The sequence below is a fragment of the Melopsittacus undulatus genome, chromosome 3, assembly GCF_012275295.1.
Source record: "Melopsittacus undulatus isolate bMelUnd1 chromosome 3, bMelUnd1.mat.Z, whole genome shotgun sequence".
In the NCBI taxonomy this organism is placed as follows: domain Eukaryota; kingdom Metazoa; phylum Chordata; class Aves; order Psittaciformes; family Psittaculidae; genus Melopsittacus; species Melopsittacus undulatus.
In genome coordinates, this window is record NC_047529.1 from 101,469,714 (window position 1) to 101,496,422 (window position 26,709).

The window sequence follows — 26,709 nt, forward strand, 5'->3', positions numbered from 1 at the left end:
TATATTTATATTTCTTTCACATTTTATATCTTCATTTTCTACCTCATTATCTGGTAATAATGTAATTTTTCTCATTGCCACTACATTTTCTTTCTTATTCTTCAAACATGTCTCAGATTGTAAGAGGAGGGAAGGGAATAAACACAAGCAGACAAAAAAAAACACCCTAATCCTCCCTTGTCCATGTATTTGTCTCAGCAAGAGAAACAAAACAAAAAGTAAAGGCTAGATGAAGCTTTTTTCAACAGGTGCAAATTAAACTCCAAACCCCCAGAGTCTCAGAATACATGTTTCTGTGAAGCAGCTTCTTCATTATGCCTGATGCCTTTCAGCAAGTTTGCATTTGCTTAATGTCCTCCAGGTGTCAATGCACACTACTGCTGCAAACCACTCTCAAATGACCTGAAGTACCAAATATCCATGTCAAAATTTCACTGCTCTGCTTATACAAATTTTGCTTCCCTTTGGGATTGTGACTTCGCTTTTTTATTTTTATACAATTGCTGTCTCAACCTGTCAAATACCAATGATTAATACATGATAATTAATGTCTTCATGTGATGTCCTTCCTCCGAATGGTTGTTTTAGTCAGTGTCTAAATATATAAATGCTTTGACCAAATCAAAGTTTGTATCCCAGATACAATGCAGCCAGAATAACTGGCTCATGTGTGGAGGCTTAAGAGGGATTTTTGTGCCAGCTGTGAGCCATGAAGGAAAGTTAGTTCCTAGTGAAGACAGAGGCAGAGGTGGAACTGAAAATGGGGTAGAATAGTGGCAGACATTTACCTGTAAGTCTTTATTTGAATGAACCCACTTCAGTTCGAATCATGAGTAAGGAAAGATGTTCAGGCCTTTCAGAATAAATGAATCACCTGCCTTTCTTAAAATTACCAAAGCTATGTATTACTAACTTTCCTCAGAGGGAAAATAATGCAACCATGCTTCACTCCAGCATCAGGTTGTTGAGATTATGTGTTCTAACAGCAGCAGGGCATTGCTTCCCATTTTCAGTCTTTAGCTGGTAGACCTCTGCACAACAGGCTTTCATTGCAAGAAGCATTAGTGATCTAGACAGTGGCTCTGTGGCACTGCTGTTTGAAAGAACATCCTTACACAATTAGTTATTTCTGAAGTTTGCAGCACTTTCATCATAAAGCATTTTCTTACTGATATGCAGCTGACTAGAAGACTGCATGGGTGTATTTATCCTAATATGCTGTGGGAAATTCAAACTCAGTTAATTACTTCCTACCTAAGTTAAAGTATCCACAAGTACTGAGGCTGAAGTTATTTTTTACTCATGAAGTGGAGTTGCACTATAAACTGACTGCCAAACTGCAGCTAATATTTAGCTGAGAGATGACAGGATAGCAGTGATTGGTGATGTTGGTTCAGTCACTCTGTAAAGCACTTGCAGTAAAAGGAGCTGTGTAAATGTAAATCATGATTATACTGTTTAGGTAATCAAATCCATGACACCATTGTTTAAATAAACTGGAGATATGGAAGTATTTATTCATATTCTAATGCTTAGACTGCATGCTACATAAAATATATGTGGAAAAAATAAGCATTCATAAATATATAAAATAAGTTTTCTTCCAGTGCTGAATTTATAAGCTAGGGAGACTATAGTGCTCCAGTAATTCTTAATTTGTACTGCTATTTTTATCACCCTTAGTATGAAACACTACAAAATAAAACATCTAAATCTCTCATAAATTAAATGGCAGTGTTGCACTTCAGATGCACATTTTTAAGTGGCTGTGTCATCACTTTAACTCAAAACAGTCAGCAGGCTAAGTATGACCTGGGAAGTTCCTCAAAACACTTGCAGACTTATTGATCTTTTGAAATAGTAGTGAATTTCTATATTTCACCAATACCTGATGGCCAAAACTGAGATTTGGTCCCACATTACATAAGGTGCTCTACGCATAAAAAAAGACACAATCTCTGTCCCCAGATGCCTTACTTGAATTTAAGTGTTGCAGTTATGTAATGCTTCATCTTAATTGTTCATGACTATCTCTGTTGCTGCTGAGCATGCAATGACTTCAAAGCCACATTCTCCCTGTTCATTTATGTGGGCTTCTGGTTCCACAATGTTTTCTAATGCATTTATCCCTTTGAGGCAAGCCAGTCCTGTCACCCCAGGTAACAGATGGGAAACTGAGCCCCAAAGATTCTATTCTGAATATTTTTATATTTCAACTGAATCTCTTATTCAAAATTCATTAACTATGCCAGTGCCTAAGTTGACCAGATTATAAGTCTGTTCTTAAATGTCTGAAACACTTGTGAAAGGAGAGTCTAGGCTAAAAAAAAACCTACTCTTAGGATTTCTATGATAGAGCAGATCTCCTAGAGAGTTTGCCTCTCAACCTTAATTCTAAGTACACTGCTTTGAAGACCTTTGGTCTTTTTCTGTCCCTTTTTTTCTTGGACACTAGTTACTCTTCCTGCATCTTTTTTGTTCAAATAAGAGGTATTTTTCGCTTGTGTGTTTTGTAAACACACTTATGGTCTTCACCAAAAGTGATGGGTATAATACAAAATTATTGTAATCCGTGTGTGTTTAAGGGTAGTTTATATTACAGAAAAGGATGAAAGCTGATGCATTAAACCCACATAACTCTAAACATGCCCAAATTTACCTGGCTCTGGCCTTTGCAAATTGCATTGTATTTTTCTAGAGGGATAGTTACATTTATCTTTTCTTCAGAGATTAGCTCACAGTGTCAAAGTGCTGGCCTGAGCATCACTGAGGATTACAGAAACACAGTGTGATTGAGGCTATAAGGAATCTCTGTAGGTCATCTTGTCCAACCCCTCTGCTCAAGGATGGCCAGATAGATGCAGTTACCAGTACCATATCCAAATGGCTTTTGAATATCTGCAAGAATGGAGACTCTAGCACCTCTCTGAGCCACCTGTGCCAGTGCTTAGTTACCATTACAGTAAAAAAGTATTTCCTGATGTTCACATGTAATCTCCTTGTGTACCTTCACATGGTGCCTCTTGTCTTAACACTGGGCACCACTGAGAAAAGCCTGACTCTCAATTCTTGCATTCTCCCTTCAGATATTTCTTCACATTGATGACTTCTCCCATGAGCTTCTTCTTCTCCAGGCTGAACAGTCATAGGTCTCTCAGCCTTTCCTCATATGTGAGGTGATCCAGTTCCTTAATTATCTTAGTGTCTCTTTGCTGGACTCTTGCCAGTATGCCCACATCTCTCTTGTACTGAGGAGCCAAAAGAGTACTTCAGGTGTGGCCTCACCAATGCTGAATAAAGAGGAAGGATCACCTCCCTTGACTTTCTGGCAACGCTCCTCCTAATGCAGCCCCGGGTACCATTAGCCTATGGCAAAGGTGCATCACTGGCTCGTGTTTAATCTCATGTCCATCAGGCCTCCCAGATCTTTTTCTACAAAGCTCCCAGCATATCTGGTGCATGGGTTTATTCATCCTCAGTGTTAGGACTTGGGATTTCCTCTTGTTGAATATCATGGGGCTCCTCTAACCACCAATTTCTCCAGGCTGTTGAGGCCTCTCTGTATGACACTGTTCTATCAGCCACTCCTCACAATTCTGCATCATCAGCAAACTGTTGAGGGTATACTCTGTGCCATCATACAGGTCATTAATGAAGATATTAAATAGGATAGGATGCTAAAAAGGTTGTAGACCAGCATTGACTCTTGAGATATACTGCTAGTTACTGGTCTCCAATGAGACTTCATGCCACTCATTACAACTCTCCTGGCTCAGCCATTTGTCTAGTTTTAAATCCATGCCACTGCTCATCCAGCCCATACTTCATCAGCTTCTCTACAACAATCTTACAAGACAGTGTTGAAAGCCATAGTGACTTCAAGATAGTCCTCTAGTGCTCTCTCACCTCTTCTACTAACCTAGGTATTTCATCATAAAATGTTATCAGGTTTATGCTGATGACTCCAGATCACCTTCTTGCCCACCACATTCCTGGAAAATACACCCAGGATTAGTTGTTCCATCATCTTCCAGGGATTGAGGTGAGGCTGCATTGACTGCAGTTCCCTGGGTCCTCCTTCTTTCCTGTTCTGAAGATAGAAGTGATATTTGCTTTCTTCCAGTTCTCAGGATTTTTCCCAAGTGCCATGAATGTCTTCATGCTGAACCAGATCCCTTAACACTCATGGGCACATCCCATTAGTGCCCATGTATATCCAGCTTGCGGGATCAGAGCAGCATGAACCATGGCCACATGCACCAAAAAAAGACTTTATTATGTGGCAGTACTTAAAAAAAAATGAGTTGCAGTTCTCAGGGATTTTTTTTTATTTCCACTTCAAAAGGGCCTGCTCTCATAACCTGTGTGTGAACAGAAGACAGAGATAGTAACCTATTATCTCATTTCTGTGGCACCTGCTGGTCATGATGTGGCTTCTTAATGTTACCAACAGTTGCCATTTTCTCCATCCAGGGTAGCATGGGTTTGAATGGCACAAAGGTGAGTTGGCAAAAGTTAAGGGGAGTGAAGAGGAAAAAATTAAGAACAAGTAAGCAACATAAATCAGAAAATAGGAAAAATTACAGAAGGAAAAAAAACAACAAAAAAGCAACTTAGACAAAACCAAACCTCAAACCCAAACAGCAAAACAAGGTTTCCTCTCACTCTGCGTAGAAAGAGAGGAATCCTGGTTCTGTTCTGGGTGAAACAATATCATTATCTTGACAGCAGGTTTACTAAAACCAGTGCATGGAAAAGTCAGAGAGCTCACTCACTGGAAGACACATTGGTCAGTAAAGCAATGGTGCTCACCTGCCTGTGATAGACAATTCCAGCACAGGCCCCTCTTGTAGGGTCTTTTTTCAATGTGAGCCCAGGTCAAAGCAGTTTCTGGAAGCTCTGAGATACTGCTAAGAATTAAGTGCATTCTCCATTAAAGAAGGAAGATTCCCTACTGCCAGTGGTGTGCAAAAGATAATATAGCTATGTCACCTCTGAGCAGCCTCTGGTTATTGATCTGGTGCCAATGTCAGGGGCAGTTGCTGTCTGTGCAAGTTGACATTGACCAACCTGCCTCTCTGAGACATCAGCACAAGCTATCACTCCCTTTCCTCCAGCTTCTCCTTCTCCCTCTTGGAAACCATGCAGAACAGAGTGCTGATCCAGGACTGTGCTCATTTGATCGGAATCAGAAACTTGCATCCTGAATCTGCTGAAAGAGATAAAGACTTGCTGCTAACTTCTACAATGGCCTGGAGACAGCAAATACAAGGGAAGGTCAGATAGTGCAAGCAGACAAACTGTACTCCTCCTGCTAATCCTCATTATGATGACACTGCTGTATCTAAAGCCAAATTTCAGATTCTTTTTATTTCAGCTCAGTGAAATCAAGAGGCCTAACAGACAATGCTTGTCACTGCACCTCTGAATTTTCATAGGGCAAATCGCATCCCAATGAGGTCCCCTTTCTACCATGTGCAGCTTCTACAAGTGGAAGATCACAGCTGGAATAAAAGCAGGAATGGGACTGGTGTCCTGGGTAATGATCAGGAAAGATGTTAATAACAATAGGGAGGGAAGAACTTTTACTTTCACTCTTTCATTGTGAGTACAACATTAATGAAAAAATTCTTAGCAGAGGATACAGCAAGGTCTTGTCTTGTGTGCATACATTTTTTACTAGTGAAGCAGGATTCCTTCAAACCAAGCACAACCATTGTGCCTCAGTCCTGGCATACTGACAAATTTTAACACATATTAAGTGCCCATCATTTTATTAGCTAAGCAGTATCACATTCTGTGTAGAACATACACAGAATTTTATAGAGCAGAGCACTGCAGAAATCCTTTTCCCTTAGGTTTTTCTACATGCTCATTGCAGTGATATGCATCTGATCATTAAAGCAAAACAGCATTAGGTAATTAACTCTAAGGGGCTGACTGGTTCCCTGACTGAAAGTCGCAGGAGCTGGTTTTGATATTATGAGTGCCATTGATTAACTCTCAGATGCTGGACAATTCACTTCATCTTTCAATGCTTCATTTTTCCCAAGTGTTAAATATATAGAGAAAAAAATCTGTTTTCTCTGGTGAAGTGCTTTTGAGAGCTTTGAATGTAAAGAACTATGCATCATCACTGAATCCTCAGAAAGGCCCAATGAGAGATTTATGGAAATAGCACTTTTTTTCTCATTGTGCTCTTGGAAAACTGAGCCACAACCAAGTAAAGCAACAAAGGGCCAAAACCTCACTGAGAGGTGGCAGTGGGGGCAGGATAAGAATTTAGGGTTGCCTGACACCTTGATAGCCACTTGTTCATCCAGACCAGGCTGGCAAGATGGCACCTTTCATTTTTTTGCCCATGGCATCCAATTCTCACTCCTCCACTTACTAGATTACGTGTCTTTGCTTCTGCATTGTTTTGTTTTGTTTTGTTTACCCTGGCCATCCTCCTTCTCAGCAAATCAATACCACCAGCCACCTCCAACACCTGACAGCTTCTGCATTCTGTTGCAGATATTCCTGTTCTCTGGGCCAAATTCACTATACAGTGTCATATGACCATACATAACCTTCAGAATATTTTCTCACAATTCCACTGGGCTCAGAATCATAAATAATGTTGAGCTTTTGCCAAAAGCTTTGCCTCAGGAAAACTTTACACTGTCAAATTTTCTTTCATTCTTTTCCTAATACTTCATCATTACTTAGTTTCATCTTATCCTTTCATTCTACCTAACTCCACATAGTTGGAAGTCCCAGAACTAACACACATTAGCTCCTCTGTACCTCAGCCAGAGCAAGGCAAATAATTCCCACCTGCTAATTGATTTGATACTGCATATTTTGATAATTGAGGAATGAAAGTTAACAGAACTGAAAATCTCAGATTATTTCATATTTGAATAAGTAGTCTTGAAAAAGAATGTTCTTTGGACTTTCAAGTCAGTATTTCTACTTTTGGAAAAGAGCTTGGAGTAGGTAAATAAATCACTTTACTATCTCTGTTCTACAACTGATTGACACAAAAGCATTGCTAGAACAAATTTTTCTCTGTGCAAACTAAGCATTCAGTTCTGAAAAAAAAATAAAAATTATATTTTACTGTGAGTTAAAAACACCACTTGAACATTTATTACCTCTCTTTTTGACTAGTTCCTCAGCTCTCACTCCAGGTGGTAAAAGGACAGAGTAGGCTGTAGGCCAGCAGACTACTGAGGAAATTGTCAGCTTTGACTATGTTTTGGCTAGAATTTGTTCTCAAATTAGAGTCAAAACTCAAATCCCATCATTCCTTTACCAGATCCAGTTTTTCTCCGCTAGCTTCAGGATCCTTATAAAGCTACAGGAATTTTTTGTTCTTGGTTTTACTTTGCCCTAAGATTCTTCTGCTGGTAGCTCACATATAGCCTGGTAGACTTCAGCTCAATGCATGTGATACTGCTGTTTTTGCAATGAAAAAGGCAGGAAAGTGTGGTTTCTAGGGATTCATCACTATCATGAACATACTATGTCAATCATTCTTCCAAGACAGAAGGAAAAAGCAGCAACACTGTTTTCCTGTACTGTTCCTATCCATTTTTAATTCCTAAAATTTATTGCTTCTTCTCTGCAAACCAACGCTTGCTTTACATCATTAAAAGTCAGTTGAGTTGTATAACTGGAGAAACATAACGAACATTCAGAGATTGCTTTTGAAATTATCTCTATCTCTTCTTGCACTTAATATGGTATAAAACATTAAATACCTCAAAGTTGTCAGCCATTACAGCTGTGTAAAACAGATGTCAGTAAAGTAAGAATTAGTTCTTTCATACAGGTGAAAAATCTCTTGCTAGCAACCCAAAATCTTGAATCACAGAATAATTGGAGCCTCAGTTATGGGTAGACAGCACAAACTTCCTCCCACGTTGCTTCCTTTCTCAGTAGTATGTTTCAATCCCACCTGAAGGAGGTGGAAAGGGAAACTTCTGACTTCTAGCCTGTCAAGCTTTTCTTTCTTTGTTAAGCCTCTTAAGGAGACTACCGAGTGTGATACTACTTTTTCCTAAATGGGAAATTTTACTGAAAGCAGCTGTTGTTAAAGAATGAATACTACAGAGATATGTAATGTATGACTTAGAACAGGGATGAACAGATCAACAGATAAACTGAAAGATCCAGTGCAAATTTATCAAGACACCACTAGTGCCACACTGTATACTATAATATAGTGATCTGAGAGTAGAAGGTCTGAGAGTAGAAGAGAGTGAGAATACACTGCTTTCTGCTCCCTGCTATCACCAGAGGACCAAACAGCAATTGCATTTACCTGTAGATTAGGACTTCATCATCTGAGCAGTTATACTGCAGCTGATACATTTTTACCCGAGGGGCTGACTTGCTCACTGTCCACTTGACCAAAGCTGAGGTAGTGGTCACATCTGACACCAAAACAGCCCTTTCTGGTGGACCTTTTGTTTCCCCACGATTAGACTTGCTGGAGCTGGTGATGTCCGAGAGCCTGGATTTTGGTGGGGCTGCTCTGCCTGTGCTGTTGCTGAGATGGGGGAGCTGAACAATTGAGAGTTCAATTGTTGCAGTGGACTCTCCAGCAGCATTGGCTGCTATGCATGTGAAAGTCCCATAATCCTTAGAAGTGGTGATGAGGATATCTAAGGTGCCATTGTCATAGACAGCTGTCCTCGAGGAGTTCCCAATGAGGCGGTCATCAGGAGCCACCCAATGAATAATAGGGGTGGGATCCCCAATGGCTTTGCATTTCAGTGTGGCAGTCTGCCCTTCTAAAACCAGCAACTTGTGAGTATGTTGTGTAATTAGAGGAGGCTCACAAACAAATTCTTCCTCCCGTATGTACCAGAAGTACCTTCCTTTTAGACCTGGAGGAGAAGCACAAGTTTCCATATCATCATCTCTGTCAAGTCGCCTTAACCACAGTAGCTCACAGTTGCAATGCAGAGGGTTGCCCCCAAAGCTGAGAGACAAAGGTGGAGAAAACGGGGTAACAGCTAATGGAATTACTTGAGATCTGGCAAATATAGGGTCAGGGGGCAGTTTCTGAAGTCTGTTGGATGTTAGATCCAATCTGGCCAATTTCTGAAGATCTGCAAAAGTCCCCTCTGTAATATAATCAATCAGGTTATGATCTAAACTGAGCTGGTGCAAGTTTATCATCTTCCTTACAGACTCCCAGGGAATGTTTCGAAGGTTATTGTAGGAAAGGTCTAAGTCTTCCAATGTCAGCAAAAAATCTTCAAAGGCTTCATCAGAGATGCTGCTTAGCTGGTTGTTGTTTAAAATCAAATGTTGAAGGTTAATTAAACCTCTCAAAATATCCTCCCCAATGTCAGGCAGCCTGTTGCTGTCCAGATGTAAAGATCGAAGGCTCTCCAAGTCAGTGAAAGAGTAGGGCTGTATGTAACTGATGGTGTTTCTTGACAAAGTAAGGTCAACCAGTCCAGACATATTAGCAAAATCATGTCGGCTGATATTAATAATAAAGTTGCCCCCAAGTCGGAGTTCAACAGTCCTTCGATCTATGTCTAGTGGTACAAATAGAAGACCCTTAGAGGGACACAAAGTCCCCAGTGACTCAGAGAGGTTCTGGCAGACACAATATTTGGGACAAGCATTGACCATGAGAGCCATTCCAAACACCAGGATGCTGCAGAGCAATTTTTCCATGGTAAATCAAGCAACAGTACCTGCAAGAAATGAAAAGAGTTACAAGGAACATCAGCAATTATGATAAAACTACCTTCCCTCTTCTGTTTTACCTAACATCTACTTCCAGAGAAACTTCACTGTGCCTCCTCTCAGGAGTCAGGACTCTGGGATGGGAAGGCTAAGTGCTAGAGCATTATGTTTCTCCATATAATGCATTTCTTTCTAAAAAAAAAAAAAAAATTCAAAGCAAAAGGAAACAAAAGTGGATTTGGTTCCAAATCTGAATGACAAATGAATTGTTAGTGTTTATGTCTGGTAACAGGGTCTCATGACTACCTATTTTCTACTTTCAGTTTTAGAATTATTGGGTAGCTGGTAGAGGACAAATCCTGCTGTCAATTTGCATGGTTTACTTAAAACCCTGAAAGATTTAATTTGGAATAATGCCTGCTTCTTTGACGGTAGAAGCTGTCTTATTGTAATTACATACTGCTGCATAATAATGTGGAATTAGTCTGAAGGTTGAAAGAGCTGATTTTATGGACAAAAATAACTGCATTTTCACCTTTCAGTAATGTGGTTAGTAATGATCATGTAATTATCTGGCCAGTACTGGGGTTAGTCAGTTCACGTGCACCCCCATAATAAAATTCATGATAGGCAGCATAGGAAGCAGAAACATTTGCATAATCATCACCTGGATTTACCCTGTGCTCAGCCAGCCTACAGGAAGGATTTAGCTCCAAAGAGAAGGGATGCAGGGGAAACCTGTGTAACCTCAGGCCCCTGGCAAGCTTTCTGATGGCTTCATGCTCTTATGCTGCAACCCTTTCTGTATGTTATGGTGCCAATGAAGCTTTTGCCTGTGTCCATGGCACTGCCTTGTGCCCTGCTTATTTCTCTTTGAATGTTTTCATCTCTCTTTTCAGCTCTCATGCTTTTTCAGCTAAAGCTGTAAGATATGTGTCTTTGAACAATAAATAAAATGTATTTACAGGCTGACTCAGAGGGCAATTGTGGCTGGGGGAAGTTGCAGCCCTGCTTCAGGTTTGGGAATACCTTACATAGGTTTGCTGACATTCTTCCCACATATGCAGAACATAGGTAAATTTGTTTTCTTTCTTTCTTTCCCTTGCCTGAACCCTGCTACCAAGGAAGGCTGAGGAATAGGCAGATCACTCCCCTCTAACCCTCATTCTCTGTCTGAGGAAAGGAGCAGGTTGACAGCTATATTCTTGTGAGTGATCCAAGATGGTGTGCTCTAATCTTCAAGCCTCTTGCTTGTGGCAGTAGTTACAGGCACAATTCAGACTACAATTTCTAACATTGACATTCTACCTCTATTTAACCCTCACCATATAATCACTGTCCTCTATCTTGGGGAATTGCCCTATACCTTCTCATGCAGGTGCTCATAAGTTTTTGGCACTTGTGTTTCAGGAATAGTCATGGCATAACAGGAGATGAGAATGAGATGAGACACCCTTGTGGTTCATCAATTGCTCCTTCAATGCCTCAGCAGTGGATGACAGACAGTCACCTATGCCTAAGCTGGTTCTCTTACTGCTGTACACATGATAGGCTCATACACAGTGTCACATAATGACTTCAATAATTAGTACTATGAGGCCACTTGAACTTCAGCAAACATGACACAAGAAACACATTTCACAAAGAAGCCACATTGCAATTATTTACACTTCATCACGCAACTAAAATGATAGTTATACAGATGCATTATAATAATGAAAAAAATATAAAAATGACTTACTCATCTCCCAGTAACACACACCAAACAAAATCTATCACTTCAGTAATTATTTTTCAAATCTTTAAACAGGTCTTGCTGCACCTCCCTCTGAAAGGAAAGATACATAAGCCTCTATTTTTGGAGTTCTGCCCAAATGTTGATGATTCCTTTCCTGGGTAAGGTGGTTTGGTTTCTCTTCTGTAGAATATCTGATATGACTCAAACAAGAAGCTGTAGAAATGCAAGATGTTGTAAGTGCTGAACTATGCACAGTGTGTTCTTTATGACAAGGTTTTCTATATGGTGTGATGTTAGTAACTATGTACTGTTACTACTATTTCATAAGAGAGGAAAGGACTGAAGCATCTGTGTTTGCTGAACTCTGCAAGCAAGATGAAAGTGAGATACTTTTAAAAAGGATGGCTTGAGAAGGGTAATCTTACCTTCAATAGCAAATAAAAGACTACTGAGTAGAAAGTTTGGAGATTAGCAAGTAAGTTATTGATGCAAATCTCTGGCATGCTTAGCAAAGAGCTATAAATATCCTTTACATTATTATCAATTGGTAGTTTACTAACAGGCAATTGGCCTTTTGAATCTTAATTATAATTGTCTTCTGCAGCTTTAATTTAATTTATTACCCTACCAGCTGAAATAATAAACAAAAATCAGTTTAAAAGGGGGAGAAATACAGTTAATTAGTAATAAGCCCTTTCATAGCTTCTCCCTCATCTACATTCCCACCCTCTGAATATCTATTCAAAAATTTGAATACACACTTATGAGAGCAGTGTCTCCTTTAAGTGTCTCACATTTTTTTTTCCAGATGCTGTTAAATATCATAGTGATTTGGGGGGATGGTTGACTCTAAGCATCAGAGTAAAAAGCATTTGTAAAAAATGGGGGAGGAACAGAAGTTAATTATAGAACACAGGGACTGCAACACCAAAGGAGGCTGTGAAGCAGGTCTAAATGGCAAAGCAAACTCTAATGGCGGAAACCATCTGTGTATGGCTTGAGAGCCTATCATCTACATTTCAGTGCTTGCCTGTGTGTGTGAGACAGAGAGTGCAATATGTGTTTTTTACCAAGAGGAGGACAAATCAGTAACAACCACACTAGAATGGAAATACCATGGGTGCTGTCATTCCAGTTATTGAATGCATTTGAAAGTATTAATGTAAATATTGTTTGTCTGCAGAGGACATTTCTAGACTTCATGATCTTTTGCTGACATTGGTATTTAAAGTTTCTTGGGTTTCCTTAAAAAGTAATCCTGAAGTGAACAGTTCACAACACACCAAGTAGGGGTACAAACACAAAGCGCTACCTATTGGAAATTGGAGAGAACAGAAGAGGACTGGGCTCCTGAAGGAGAACATCTGGGGTTTCAATAGGGTAGCTGGTTTTCCTTTTTTTTCTCCAGACAGACAAAGCACCTGGGCCATAGGTGAGGTAAGAATTCTTCACAATTATAGAAACACCTTCTAAAATCCAGGGTCTCTTACAGAGCCATGGTAGTTGCTTGTTGCCAAGAGGATGGATGTAAAATGAAAATTGTTTTGATTTCAGTTCTGGTAACTTTCATACAAGACAGAAAATAAAGTGTCAAGTTTAGGGTCTGGTTTTGCTGACCAGTTTGCGCACCTTGCTCCCAAAATCTCTTGTGACCTGCAATACCAAGCATTTTATGGGCTGCAAGAGGTAGCCTTGTGATAAGCTCACCATTCTGATTTACATTTTAAAGGTATGTATCTATGAATAAAGTACATTTCCCACAGCAAGTCAGTAAATCTGGCAGAGTTGCTATGTCAGACCAAGATGAAAGATAGCCCCTTTAGTCCTCTTATAACATGGAATGCTATGAATTAATATGTGCAAAAGTCCTAAAACTTGGTGTTTTGTATTCAAATGTTCCTCATAAAGATGCAACTTCTGTGATTTGGTATCTCATTTCATCAAAGTCTCTGAGGCCTTTTTTAATTCTATATTCATTGAGCTTTGCATATAAATTCCAATAAATAACCTTTGCATACCAAAGAACCAAGTACAAGGTAATCGTCAGACAAGCTATAGCTGCAGCATACAGTCTGGGGAAAATAAAAGACACACACACACACAAATTTAAGAGGTGAATAGTGGCTCTGATTCTACTGTTTCTAAGTGCTCTGGAACTCAACTTCCCAGGCCTGAGTTAATGTACTTCAGTTTCTTAGGTACATTGGAAGAATTGGATTTTCTTTCCTGGGAGCTGCCTTTTTCCTTTTACTTGACTTTCTCTTATCTCCGTTTTAAATGAAAGCTCCATTACTGGGAAATTTAGCCCCCAGCTACAAAACTTAGAGGACTGCAGGGATGGGTGAAGTGCTGTGCATATTCTCTGAAACAGTCTAATCTACAATGGGCAAATGGGATGGGACAAAAATTGTTTCTTAATCCTTTGTATTGTCAAAAATTCTGTGTGAAAGTTTCATGTTCTCTGGCTGTCCTGGTTTGAGCAGTATCAGTCATGTTTTCTCCTTCTTGGTAGCTGGTGCAGCGCCGTGTTTTGACTTTCGGGCTGGGAATGGTGGTGATAGCATGTATGTTTTTAGTTACTGCTCAAATGTTTACTCTGGCCAAGGACTTTCTGAACCTCATACTCTGCCAGGGAGGAGGAGAGGCCGGGAGGAAGCAGAGACAAGACACCTGACCCAAGCTAGCCAAAGAGGTATTCCATATCACCGCACGTCATGCCCAGGATGTAACTGGGAGTTACCCGGAAGGTAACTTCTGGGGGATTGGAAGAGGTATCAGTCGGTGTTTGGTCAGGCAGGGTGGGGTGAGTTATGGGTCGGCAGCTGGTGAGATGTTGTATTCTCTTCACTTGTTATTTCCTTTATCATTATTATTATTATTGGTGGTAGCAGTAGTGATTTATGTTATACCTTAGTTATTAAACTGTTCTTATCTCAGCCCGTGGGAACTACATTCTTTTGATTCTCCTCCCCAACTCTCCGGGAGTTGGGGGAGGAAGGGGGGTGGAGGGGTGAGTTAATGAGCTGCGTGGCTGGGTTTAAACCACGACACTGACATAAACTACCTAATCCATGCAGGTAGCTGATAACTAACTCAGCAAGCAGTGACAATGGCATAAGGAAAACAAATAGCTCAGCTTCTGAATCTGTTCTCAGTACTGCATACATTGAAATATCGGTTGGGTGTTAAACCACTGCTAGTTCTGTGATCATCTGGGAGACTGTTCAGGTGTTTAAATAGCTACGTATCTATGTGCTTCTAGGCTCAAACTCAGGGTAATTGACACTACTTTTGTTTAGCCTTTGCCTTTTGTGTTTGCCCAGGCTTCTGCACTCATTAGGGGTAAAGCTGCTTGTCATCAGGTGTGCATATGTACAGTGCAACTTAGATTTTGGCTAGGCCTTTTTAGGAGTTAGTTGTGTTGAAAACAATAACTCTAACATGCGAAATGTTTACTTTATCCAGCCACTTTACATTTTATAAGTCATAGAGGAGGAACATTTAGCACACGTTTCTCCAGGTATCTGTGGCTGTCTGTACTAAGCTCCACTCATATTAATTTGACTGATATTGCTTCCATAGTAACAGAAAAAAAAAGAACTCTGGGTGAATTGTATACATGCCCTTTGTACAACTTTTTCTTGAATATTGCATCCATAGCAGGGTTGCAACCTAAAACCATGTTACTACCCCTGTACCATCATGAAGATCATCCAAATGTTGTTCTGTTTTCACGCTTCGAGGCAGTTAGGGGTCTGTCTCATCTGCTTTGTGCTCCTCAGCCCTTGAAACAGTCTCAGTTTGGTAACATTTAAGAAGAGCTAGGCTAATGAAGTGTATGTCTCCAAATCAAATTGTCTCACAGGATGATCTTAAATGTAGGAATATTTCTGTTATGGTTGCAGTCTTAAAGAACTGGTTCTAACTAGGTTTGGAACAGAGGTAAAGATAATCCACAAAGGCAGTTTTCAAGAGGACTCATGTTGTGAAGGCTGATTTAATCTATCCAACAGATACCCAGAGAAATAACCCAATATTTTCTTAGGCAGGCTTATCTCACACAGGAAGATAATGGTCTTTCTCAGTCTTTCATTGGCAAAACTTGTGTCTATTTGTGTCTATTTTTGAGAAGCTTTTCTTTATTTTTATATTTTTTTCCTGATCTTTCCCTGACACTTGACATGTTATTTGTTTTCTTAAGTACTAACACCGGTCTTGTTTAACATCTTTGTTGCTGACATGGACAGTGGGATTGAATGCGCCCTCAGCAAGTCTGCCGATGACACCAAGCTGTGTGGTTCAGTTGATATGCTGGAGGGAAGGAATGCCATCCAGAGGGACCTTGACACGCTTGTGCGGTGGGCTGATGCCAACCTCATGAAGTTTAACCATGCCAAGTGCAAGGTCCTACACCTGGGTCGGAGCAATCCCAGGCAAAGCTACAGGTTGGGCAAAAAGGAAATTCGTGGTAGTCCTGCGGAGAAGGACTTGGGGGTGTTGGCCAATGAGAAAATGAACATGAGCCAGCTTCAGTGTGTGCTTGCCGCCCAGAAAGCCAACTGTATTCTGCGCTGCATCAAAAGAAGCGTGACCAGCAGGTCAAAGGAAGTGATCCTGCCCCTCTACTCTGCTCTCATGAGACCTCACCTGGAGTATTGTGTGAAGTTCTGGTGTCCTCAACATAAAAAGGACATGGAACTGTTAGAACAAGCCCAGAGGAGGGCTACGAGGATGATCAGAGGACTGGAACACCTTCCATATGAACACAGGCTGAGCAAGTTGGGGCTGTTCAGCCTGCAGAAGAGAAGGCTGCGGGGAGACCTCATAGCAGTCTACCAGTATCTGAAGGGGGCCTACAGGGATGCTGGGGAGGGACTATTCATTAGGGACTGTAGTGATAGGACAAGGGGTAATGGGTTGAAACTTAAACAGCAGAGGTTTAGACTGGATATAAGGAAGAAATTCTTTCCTGTTAGGGTGGTGAGGTACTGGAATGCGTTGCCCAGGGAGGTAGTGAATGCTCCATCCCTGGCAGTGTTCAGTGCCAGGTTGGATGAAGCCTTGGGTGCTATGGTTTAGTGTGAGGTGTCCCTGCCCATGGCAGGGGGGTTGGAACTAGATGATCTTAAGGTGCTTTCCAACCCTAACTATTCTATGATTCTATGATTCATCCAGTTCTTTTACCATTCCCCAACACTGAAGCAATGCATTTATCAAAAGCACAAATTATCAATGTAGCTAGGCATGTGTAGAGCTAGGTCAGCTCTAATTCACTTACAACCTGAGCATCCTTGCATCACCCAGCTATAAGCATGGTGGTACATACATCACACACTGCAGACCCCTAACCACTATGGGATTTTGGTAAGGGAAGCTCTGACACCACAGCAGCTTTTCTGCTGAAGTACAGGCCTATATCACTGATGCTGTTTGGCACAGGAGCTTCACAGCTTTAATGCATATAAATTTTCATCTTTCCATGTCTCCTAGTTTACTAAGGTATCTCATTTCTTTTATTGTAAGTGGTACTTTCAATACACACTAAAAGAGAAAATCTGTATGCTAATGTTCCAGCACAGTAAAACCCTGCAATTATTCACATTTTCACATTTCAGTCTACTGAGGGCAAAAAGAAAAGACCCTTGGACACTTCTATGAAAGTTTAATATCTGTAATACTTGAAAGACAATAGTAACCCCAAATATTATCAGACAAATTTCAGAATCAGTCAGAAATATCAGCATCTTGTTTCTTTTTTGACATAGTTAAACTACTAGAAACTTCTGCCTAGGTGAGCTCCTGAAATACATGGTATAAATTCCCTTCCTAGAATCATTTTCTTGCAGTATATAGACATTACTTGGAAAGGGCATTTTGAACACTAATGGGAAAAAAGTGAACATGTGTACATGAGGACTTTCTTTTTTCACAGTGCTTTTGATACAGGAGAAACATAACATATTTGTAGTGTCTTGTCCAAAGATACGAACCCCTGGCTGCTGGATAGTATGCATGTCTAATAGCCTTAGTGACCCTAGAGCACTTACATCCTAGGATGTGCTTACATTGTAGATCACAAGAAATGCAGCAAGAGCTTTTCAGTCAAGAGAAAAACAGATGGAAGCCTGTTAGATTCCACCTCACTTTTACTGTCACTTTGCTGAAATTACGACATCATAATAAGAAATTTGTTTTTTAAGAAATGAGCAAAATTCATCAAGCTTTTGAGATTCATTTTGTAAGAAAATACAACTTGCTGAACACATTCTGTGTACTTCTGAGCATCTGCCTGTCTGGCAGTTCCCCACAATACATTTGGGACATTTTCATCACTTCAGATAAAATCTGAAGTACAGAACCCTCGGAAATATTTACTTTCAGTTTCATGAAAACAGAGGAGAGATATTTCATTAGCTTTATTAGACTTCTGCAAAGCAAATAATGCATCATCAGTCCATCCCTTGTTGGGCAATGGAGAATGCACATGGGAGAAAGACATTATTAATATCCTGCCTGTTGAAAAGGCTTTAACCTCGATTCAGCCTTTTTAGACAAAAGGCAGTTCACTCTGCTGTTAAAGTGCTCTGAGCTGTACAGGTTTTCCACTGTCTAATAAGCAGTGAGCTCACTTTGTAGTCCTAATATAATTCAGGAGTAGGTCGGTCAGGGACACACATCCTCTGGAAGCTTGGATTTCTATTAGTTTCTATAGAAAAGTGCATAACAGACAGCTCAGGGATGTAAATGTTGATGAGGATGCAAACCTGAAAAACTTTCAGGGAACCTGAATGCCTCATTATAGTTAAGTTCAATGGGCCTTCAAGGCTCCTAGGATTTTTTTTTACAAGCTGGCACTAGATATTAACACTGTTCTGTGAAAATAGCTACCCTGCTGGCATAGTGGGGGCTGCTGTTTACACAAACACAGAATGAGACCTCAGTATTATTTAGTGATCTAGTTTACAAAATAAGAGAGTTTCTACCCAAAGGGTACAGGTTCCACTACTTCATTATAATTAATCTCTAGACTTTGTCTGATCTGGCATTATGCCACTTGAAGCTTAGACAGAAAAGCCTTCATGCACACAGAGTATAGAACTAAGTGGGATTAAAAGTCCACTTAACAATTATCTTACATTTCTCATACAGCAGAAGATGGACATTTTTCCTCTAGAATGATGTTTACCTTCAATGCAAAGGTCAGTTTTATTTATATCGGTCCTGAAGCTTATGGCTCAGTTTTTAATTCCTGAATCCTGGTTGTAGTAAGGAAATTAATTCTGTCCTGAAGCATGAATCCTACAAGCATGTTTGATTTACTCATTCATTAAAAATCATGCTACTTTTGGCAAATACCTACACAAAATACATTATTTCAAAATTAAAATATTACATCTCAAATACACCAGAAACAAATATTTTGAATGTTTTAATACCTTGCTAAACATTTCATTTCATATCTTTCTTAAATAACTTTTCTATTGTTCCTTAACAATCTCACTGTCATGGTTTAAGCCCAGCTGGTAACTCAGCACCATGCAGCTGTTCGCTCACTTCCTCCCCTTACCTCCACACCAGTCCCCCTGCCCCACTTCTGGGCAAGGTGGATAGAATCAAAAGACTGTAAATCCCACTGATTGACATAAGAACAGTCCAATAACTGAAGTATAATATAAAGCTACTACTACTACTGCTGCTACTGCTACTGATAAGGGAAATAACAATGGGAGAGAATATGAAAGTAAAAAAGAAAAAACCAATAAACACAAGTGATGCACAGTACAATAGCTCACCACCCACTGACTGATACCCAGCTCAACCCAAGCAGCAATCTGAGCCTTTCGGTTGACTCCCCTCAGTTCATATACTGAGAATGACATGCTGTGGTACGGAATACCCCTTTGGCGAGTTTGGGTCAGGTGTCCTGTCTCTGCTTCCTCCCAGCTTCTTGTGCCCCTCCTCACTGGCAGAGCATGAGACTGAAAAGTCCTTGATCAGCGTAAGAATTACTTTGTAACAACTAAAAACATTGGTTTATTATCAGTGTTGTTCTCAGGCTAAAGTCAAAACGCAGCGCTGCATCAGCTACTAGGAAGGAGAAAAATAACTTACAACTGAACCTAAGACACTCACAAAGAGGTTTTGTCAACATGTCTGGTATATATCAGTGGATAAAACTTCTGGCTAAATAGAAAAATTATCTAGCTTTAGCCAGAACATGAGTGGTAAGTTATAACTTTGATAATCATAGTCATATTTTGTTGACTAGTGTGATTTTACCTGTGAAAATAGTGGTACATGTGTTATTCTACCTTCACTGACTGGAAAGCACAGACTTTAACTACCTGATTTCTTGGGACAGACATGTTTTATGAATATGCACAAAATGTGCAGACAGTTATTTGTGAGCATACAAAACCAAACTGAAAAGAAAAAAGGCCATTTAGAAAATCCAAGTATGAACATTTTGTAAACATACAGACTTAAGTAACACCACTTGACATCTGCATGTGCATCTGTATTTACTCTATTTACCTGGAGAAAAGCCTATCACTTTTCTCCAGGCACAATACACTGTCCCTGAATTGCCTGAGCCAGCTGATGAGAAGCTGCAGGTAGAGAGTAAGAGAAGCCCCAAAATAGCTCATGCTGGCTCATGGCCAGAGGAAGTAATAATCCATTTCCCTAGGCATAAAGATGCATTGCACCAACAAGAGGTCAAATTAACCTGTTTTCTAGAGCTTTCTGTGAAGCTACATCTGCGGAACATGGTGATTTTCCAACGAGAGAGACACAGGAAATGCAGAACAGCATTTTCAACAGTACTAATTAAAAATGTCTTGAGCTGATTAATTTTTTTTTTTGACACCAGACCATTTGCAGGTCCTTTCATTTTTGTTCATTTAAAGCCCCCCAACTTTTATCTTTGCCTCTTATTTTAATGCTGTCTACCACTCTCCATCAGATTTTATATACAAACTCACGAGCCTATTAATTTGACATCCTTTTCTATTTTCAGCAATCCAGTTCATTTATTTCTCTGGTTCTTTACAATCCTGCATTTTGCTTCTTCTGTTTCAGCAGAATAAAAAAGTTGTATTTCATCTCTTACTCAGTTTGAACACATAGGGAAGCTGAGAAGATAGTAAGGAGCAGCTCTCAGAGATATTGCCTACAGTGTGAAACATAAATGTCCATCAATGGACCCTATTTCTTTCTACAAATACAACTGAAGGCCTGTTCTCATCATCTGAATCCAAATTCTACTCAGCTCTGAGCCATAAAAGCAAATCCTCAGTAGCTTTTATCCCTAGCTTACTTTAATTCTTATAAAAGCCTTCATATATTCTTATTTTCTTCCACATCAAAGGAAAAGGGAGATAATTAAAATTTGGATTCTTTTCTTCATCTGGGCTTATTACCATTTTTTTAAATTGATTTTTCATTTAGCCCTAGAGGCGAATTCTGTCCAATATTCCTTAGGAAATATTCTTTATTTCCAATGTAGACATCAGTTTTCCCTTCATATACAAGCTAAACACAAAGAGGCAATGGTACAAATAACAAGGCATACATACAGAAAGAACTTTTTCTGATGTTTCTCGTAAATTTAATTTGCCACAGATTGTCATATGCAAAGATTTAAAGATGCTTTGAAACATGGGAAAGGAAAATTGATACCCACACTTACACAAAAAATCCCTTTTGCTGTATGGTCCAGATTAGGATTCCTAATCATGTCGGTATGGGCATTTGGTAGCAGAGGTCCATTGTAACAGGGAACACAATCCCTATGTTTTGTCATTATGGTTGGTTCACGGTTTGGTAAGAAACTAGCAGATGTCTGAGAAGGAAATGTGAGACCTCTGCTATGCCATTACATGACACAACACATGCCCTCCACGGCTTCCAGGCTCTTTGACTGTATTTTCTTGCTTTTCATTTAGTTTGGATGGAACTAGATTTGTCAGTTAAATTTCTCTTTCTAGTCACTCCAACTTTCTGATTCCCACTGTTTCTCTGAAGGACTCAACACTCCCATTATTTCTACTGTGTGAACAGAGGGTTCTCAAGTTTGTAGACTGATTATACAGTTACAAATTTCCAAACTACTGTGTCACTGGATGGGAAAGAGAAAGGAGGCATGAACTTTTGGTAGTAATACCTGTTGTTTCATACCAGGTTCTTACTGAATAGACTACTACTAGCTAGTTTTTACAGGTGAGTAAGAAGGAGCTCAATCTGCCTCAAATATCTTGCACAAGATTATTCACCAAGTCCCTCCTGGAAAACCCAGCTCTCAACTATTGTACTTTTTTAACAACGATATTTTTACATATAAGCACGTCACTCTACAATTTGTTAATACAAATCTAGTGTCATGAGTAGTCTTTGTGTAATTATATTGAAAAGAAAGACCTTGATGCCTGCATCTCTGAGGAAGGAAACTGGCCTCAGCTAGAGATAGGTAAAGCTAACTCTTGGGTGTCATTACCTATCTTGATATGTAGTCTTCAATGAGCTTCACTTCACTTTTCTTTCTTCTCTGCAGGATAAAGGTAAATATAAATATTGACTTCTACTAATCAGTTGTTGGCAAGGTACCTGGAGACTGTGTGTTGTGTCTAAAAACAGCTTATGGGGAAGTACACTGTCATGGCACATGAAGGGAGGTGACAGATCTGAGACAGCTTTTACAGCCTTTTCCCTAACTCAGTCATTGGCTCATTATCAGCCCAAGGCTGGCATTCACAGAAGTCAGAAGCAGCGGATGTCTGCACAGTTGAAGTTACTCTAGTTCCCAGTTCCTTTGTTACCCTGAGCACTTGTAGCACAGAAGCCTCGACTACTTTCCTGACATATATTCTTCTATTCAATGACTTAACGATAGCTCAGAGTCTCAGCTTTCACAGTGAATAAATTTATATATACTGGAATACATTTCTAACTCTGCTGGCTGTGCAGAAAACTTGACTAGTGCAAATGTTATACAGGTATATACACAGGGAGTGTGCAAATACACAGGGAAAACAACACCATGAAACAAAATGAAAGCTAAACAAAAAGCACCCATATCTATTACTTTATAAATAACAGTAATACAAGAGTATCCACAACGTTTCAGTCATGTTGATGTGGCTGAAGGTTTTTGCCCTGTCCAAGGAAGAGCAATGAAGTTGATGAAGGGTCTGGAAAACAAGTCTTATAAGGAACAGCTGAGTGAACTGGTGTTGTTTAGTTTGGAGAAAAGAAGGTTCAGGGGGGATATTACTGGTCTCTACAACTAGCTGAAAAGGTCTTGTAGAAAGGTGAGTGCTGGTCTCTTCTCCCAAGGAACAAGTATCAAGCTGTGCCTAAGGAGGTTTAGACTGGATATTAGAAAAAATTCTTCACCAAAAAGGTTGTAAAGTGTTGAAACAGGCTGCCCAGAAAAGTAGTTGAGTCACCAATCCAGGAGGTATTTAAAAGACATACAGATGTGACATCTGGGGACATGGTTTAGTGGTGAACTGGCAGTGCTGAGTTAATGGTTAGACTCAATGGTCTTAAAGGTCTTTTCCAGCCTAAGCAATTCTATGACACTATGAAAGGGAAACCATACAAGGTACTGCTATTTTCCTGTCAAACTCTAACTGGTCTGAGGAGTTCTTGTCCCAGAAATGATGGGAAGTCTCCCAGGTGAGGTTAAAGGAAGGTGAGAGGAAGGCAAGAGGAGGATAGCTGCTTTTCTATTACACTTGCTATGTTTATTTATGAGGATACAAAAGCCTTCACTCCCTAACGCGCTCCATATATCACCTTTCACTGGCACTAAGTCAGCAAAAAAGAACAAGTCTCTTGAAATTAAAATGAAGGGAAACGTGATAAAATAAACATATAAGCCCCAAATATATCAAACATATATTCTGTTTCACTTCGCAGTTTCTGCTCACCAACTGCTCACAGAATTATCTTATCAGATAAGAGCAGCCAGCTGCTAGTCGCTGCATTTAGATCTATATTGCAAACAACAGGCTCCATTACCCAAGGATTTTCGTGTTGCATTTCTAATATTGTCTGTCCAAATGCTTTATTGTTCCTCATTTCCTTACATGCCCTTTGATTTCTAGTGTGTGCCAACACATCCTGGTGTTTGTTTCAAACATTTAGGCTTTTCTACTTAATCTGCCTTTGACTAAATCTCCTTTTTTACTCTCTGCTTCTCAAATACCATCTCTAAAGCTGCTGTCTCATACGCTGTTTGCTACTCCTTTCTCCATTTCTGCTGCACTTCTTTGATGTGTGAGACTTCAAGTTCAGGCCTGATTTAATTATGTTTTTCAGAAGATTGACCCCTGTGGTCCTAACTTGTTCAAGACATTTCTTTCATCAATCCAGGGCCAGATCCCTGCACTGTGCTCTCTAAACCAGACTCGTGATATTAAGCAGCAGCTGTGTATTAGCTCTCAAGATCAGTTTGCATATATCAGCAGTAAATTGCACTGGCTTATTTGCAGTGAATACAATATACCCTTCCCTGCCCTTAGGTCTAGATGTATTAACACAAAATCAAAGGGAAACACTTAGAGGTATTCTCATACTACAACAGACACATGTGCTTTGCTATTCATAAGCATTCTCAAAGACTAGATTTCATATTTTAAGTAAATTGCAACACATCCCAAAAGTCTGTCTATTTAATTTCTGTTTGGTTACTGTAAAAACAACATCCAATGCTATTAGAATGTCCCTTCTTAAATTCTGTTTCTGTCATTCACCTTTCAGGAAATAATCAGAAAGATTTGTCAAGCTTTGAGGTAGAAAGGCAAATTAATGTTTTGAAGAAAGACCAAGAGTCCTGTAGAACATTTACAAAATACAATATACTGTCTTCATGGCACCCACTCTGTTTATAAAATATAGCCTGAAACACTCCCCTATCACTGCATTCTCCAGTAGAGCAGTGTAAGCTTCCTATCTGCAGCAGAAGATATGCAAAAACAAAAATACATTTTCTTTTTAAACTGCAATATTCCAGCCAAGAAAAGGGGAAAAAATGTCCATGGTGATTGCTGCTACCCATTGCTTCTGTGGGGTTTGTGATCAGTGGAGATCAAGAAGGACACTGGGCTCAGTAACAGCTGTGTGGTAACAGAACCATGCCACTGAGCTGTGTGTGTTCACTGAGCATGACGTATGGCAAAGGTCTCTCTGAATTAAACTGAGCTAATTAAATACAGCTCTGTGCTTGACAGGATCTGCAAATGCCTCAATCTACTTTGTCCACTTCTCCCCAGGGATGATGTCAAATCTAAGTAGACCAGCATGAACATGTTATCCTCACCTGCTGCCAAAAGCTAACAGCCTGAATAAGATCAGCACAACCATGCTTGACTTTGACTGGAAAGTGTCAAGGAAACTGAGCCTCTGGCAAAATACAGAGCTGCTTCAGGAACCCAGCATCTGTTCCCCAGAGCAGAAGGCTAAAGCCAAGATAGCATATCTGCTACCATGAGAGAAGAAATGTTGGCCTCCTGGACTTTAAAGTGAGAGATGCCACAATTCAGAGAGATCTCGACAGTCCCTCTTTCTTCACCATTATCATCACAAGATGTTGCCTTTCATGCTGGTATTTTTTTTTGCTTAAGTATTTCATTTTAAATATAGGAGAAAAGTTCTCTCACGTCCCTTATGTTATTTGTATACTTATAACCACATGGTGTGAGAAATCAAAGAAATTCTTCCCAGTATTTGGATATTTATATAAAAGAAGAGATTAAAGCAATCAGATAATAACAATTCAGAAATAAATAAAAAATAGCTACTATTTTTGTCCTACTATGTCCTACTAGCTCACAGATCCCACTGATCTACCCATATATGTTTAATTGACGCAGGAGCAATATCTCTTACCTCAATCAGGCAACTCACAGTGTAACACCTCTCAGCCTCTGAAATATTTTCTAACTCATCCCAGTTTCCTGATGAAACATATGTGCCCAACACAAACCTTACTCATTTCTCCCACTTCTGAGCTCTCTGAGAGAGGTCTGCAAAGACATGTGCATGGGAAGGTAGAGGAAAGTGTCCATCTTGCTAGAATCAGTTCCTGCTTGATATTTTCCCACTTGTGCTGCCTCATACATGTTGGCTTATGGAGGGTGTTCTATCTCTCTGAATTCTAGAGACTGATCTCTCACCTTCTTTTTCTGAACTAAGTTCTGAAGTCTCCATTCTTAGCCTGTGGGAGATTTGCCCAAGTAAAATGTGAGCAAGGATTTCAAGATATAGACCTCTTAGTCATAGACTTCTTGAAAAAGGTACCAAAAATGGCACCAAAAAACTCCAGTCCAGGGTACACCATCACATTAAACAGGAACTGTGTCACAAGGACACCTCAGTTCTCCCAGTACAGGGACAGTCAATGGTTCCTGCTGACAATAATAATAATAGGGATGGTGAATACAGCATCTGTGGCAGGCCCTCTGCAGGGTGTCATTGCTAGGACATCAGTGAGTGTGACACTTATTTGCCCAAAGAATCATCGTATATCTCTGAGTTGGCTGTGACTGAGCCCTAAACAAACACAGTGAAACCTCTTCTGAAGGTGTTTCTTTTTAATTCAGATAATCTTGTTCATTTTCTCTTTTTTCAATAGCTTATTTTTTCTTGCATCTCTGACATGCACTGGAATATGCTCATGTTCCTTTATGTATTCATCAATAGTAAGGATTCACTTTGGGCATACTAGATGCCAAGGAGTCTCTCATTTCCTTGGTAACAGCAGCTGCTAAACTGGAGAAAAAAAAAAGTTAAATGCAATGAAGACACTGAGCTAAGGATTAGGATTCTTAATGTCCTTTGCTGATAATTTAGTCTGTAATCTCTACTTGCCTTATATCCTTCTCTATGCTTTATTTTCCCCAACAGCTAAAGAGGCAAATTATACTCAATATGCAGTGCTGAGACTCAAAAAATAACATTCAGTGTAAGGGACTAATGACACTTTGGTGATGGCATATTGGGACCTAGAAAAAAGACAGTACAAAAAGAAGTGTTAAATACATATCAGCATTCACATCATTAATTCAACTGCAAGCTACATTTTTGCTTTTGTGCACCACAAGCACAGAGAACAGAAGCAGGCAGTAGACGCAGCAGTTAGTGCACAGAGCAAGACCAGAAACCACACTGAAGTCTCTGCAATGGTGGTGACATGTGGCAGGACACAGTCCCCAGAACCTGCTGCAGCAGCTACTGCTGGTACACCAGAGATCTCACCTCAGGCCAAGCTC

At 39.9% G+C, this 26,709-nt stretch overlaps 1 protein-coding gene across 1 annotated transcript in view; it reads right to left on the bottom strand.

The window, feature by feature from the left end:
* LRFN2 (leucine rich repeat and fibronectin type III domain containing 2) overlaps window positions 1-26,709 on the bottom strand; it is a 181,197-nt gene that overhangs the window by 36,918 nt on the left and 117,570 nt on the right. The window contains exon 4 of the mRNA XM_005145322.3: window positions 8,312-9,704. Within this exon, the coding sequence (XP_005145379.1) occupies window positions 8,312-9,684 (1,373 nt within the window). The 5' untranslated portion in view covers window positions 9,685-9,704. The remainder of the gene's footprint in view (window positions 1-8,311; window positions 9,705-26,709) is intronic.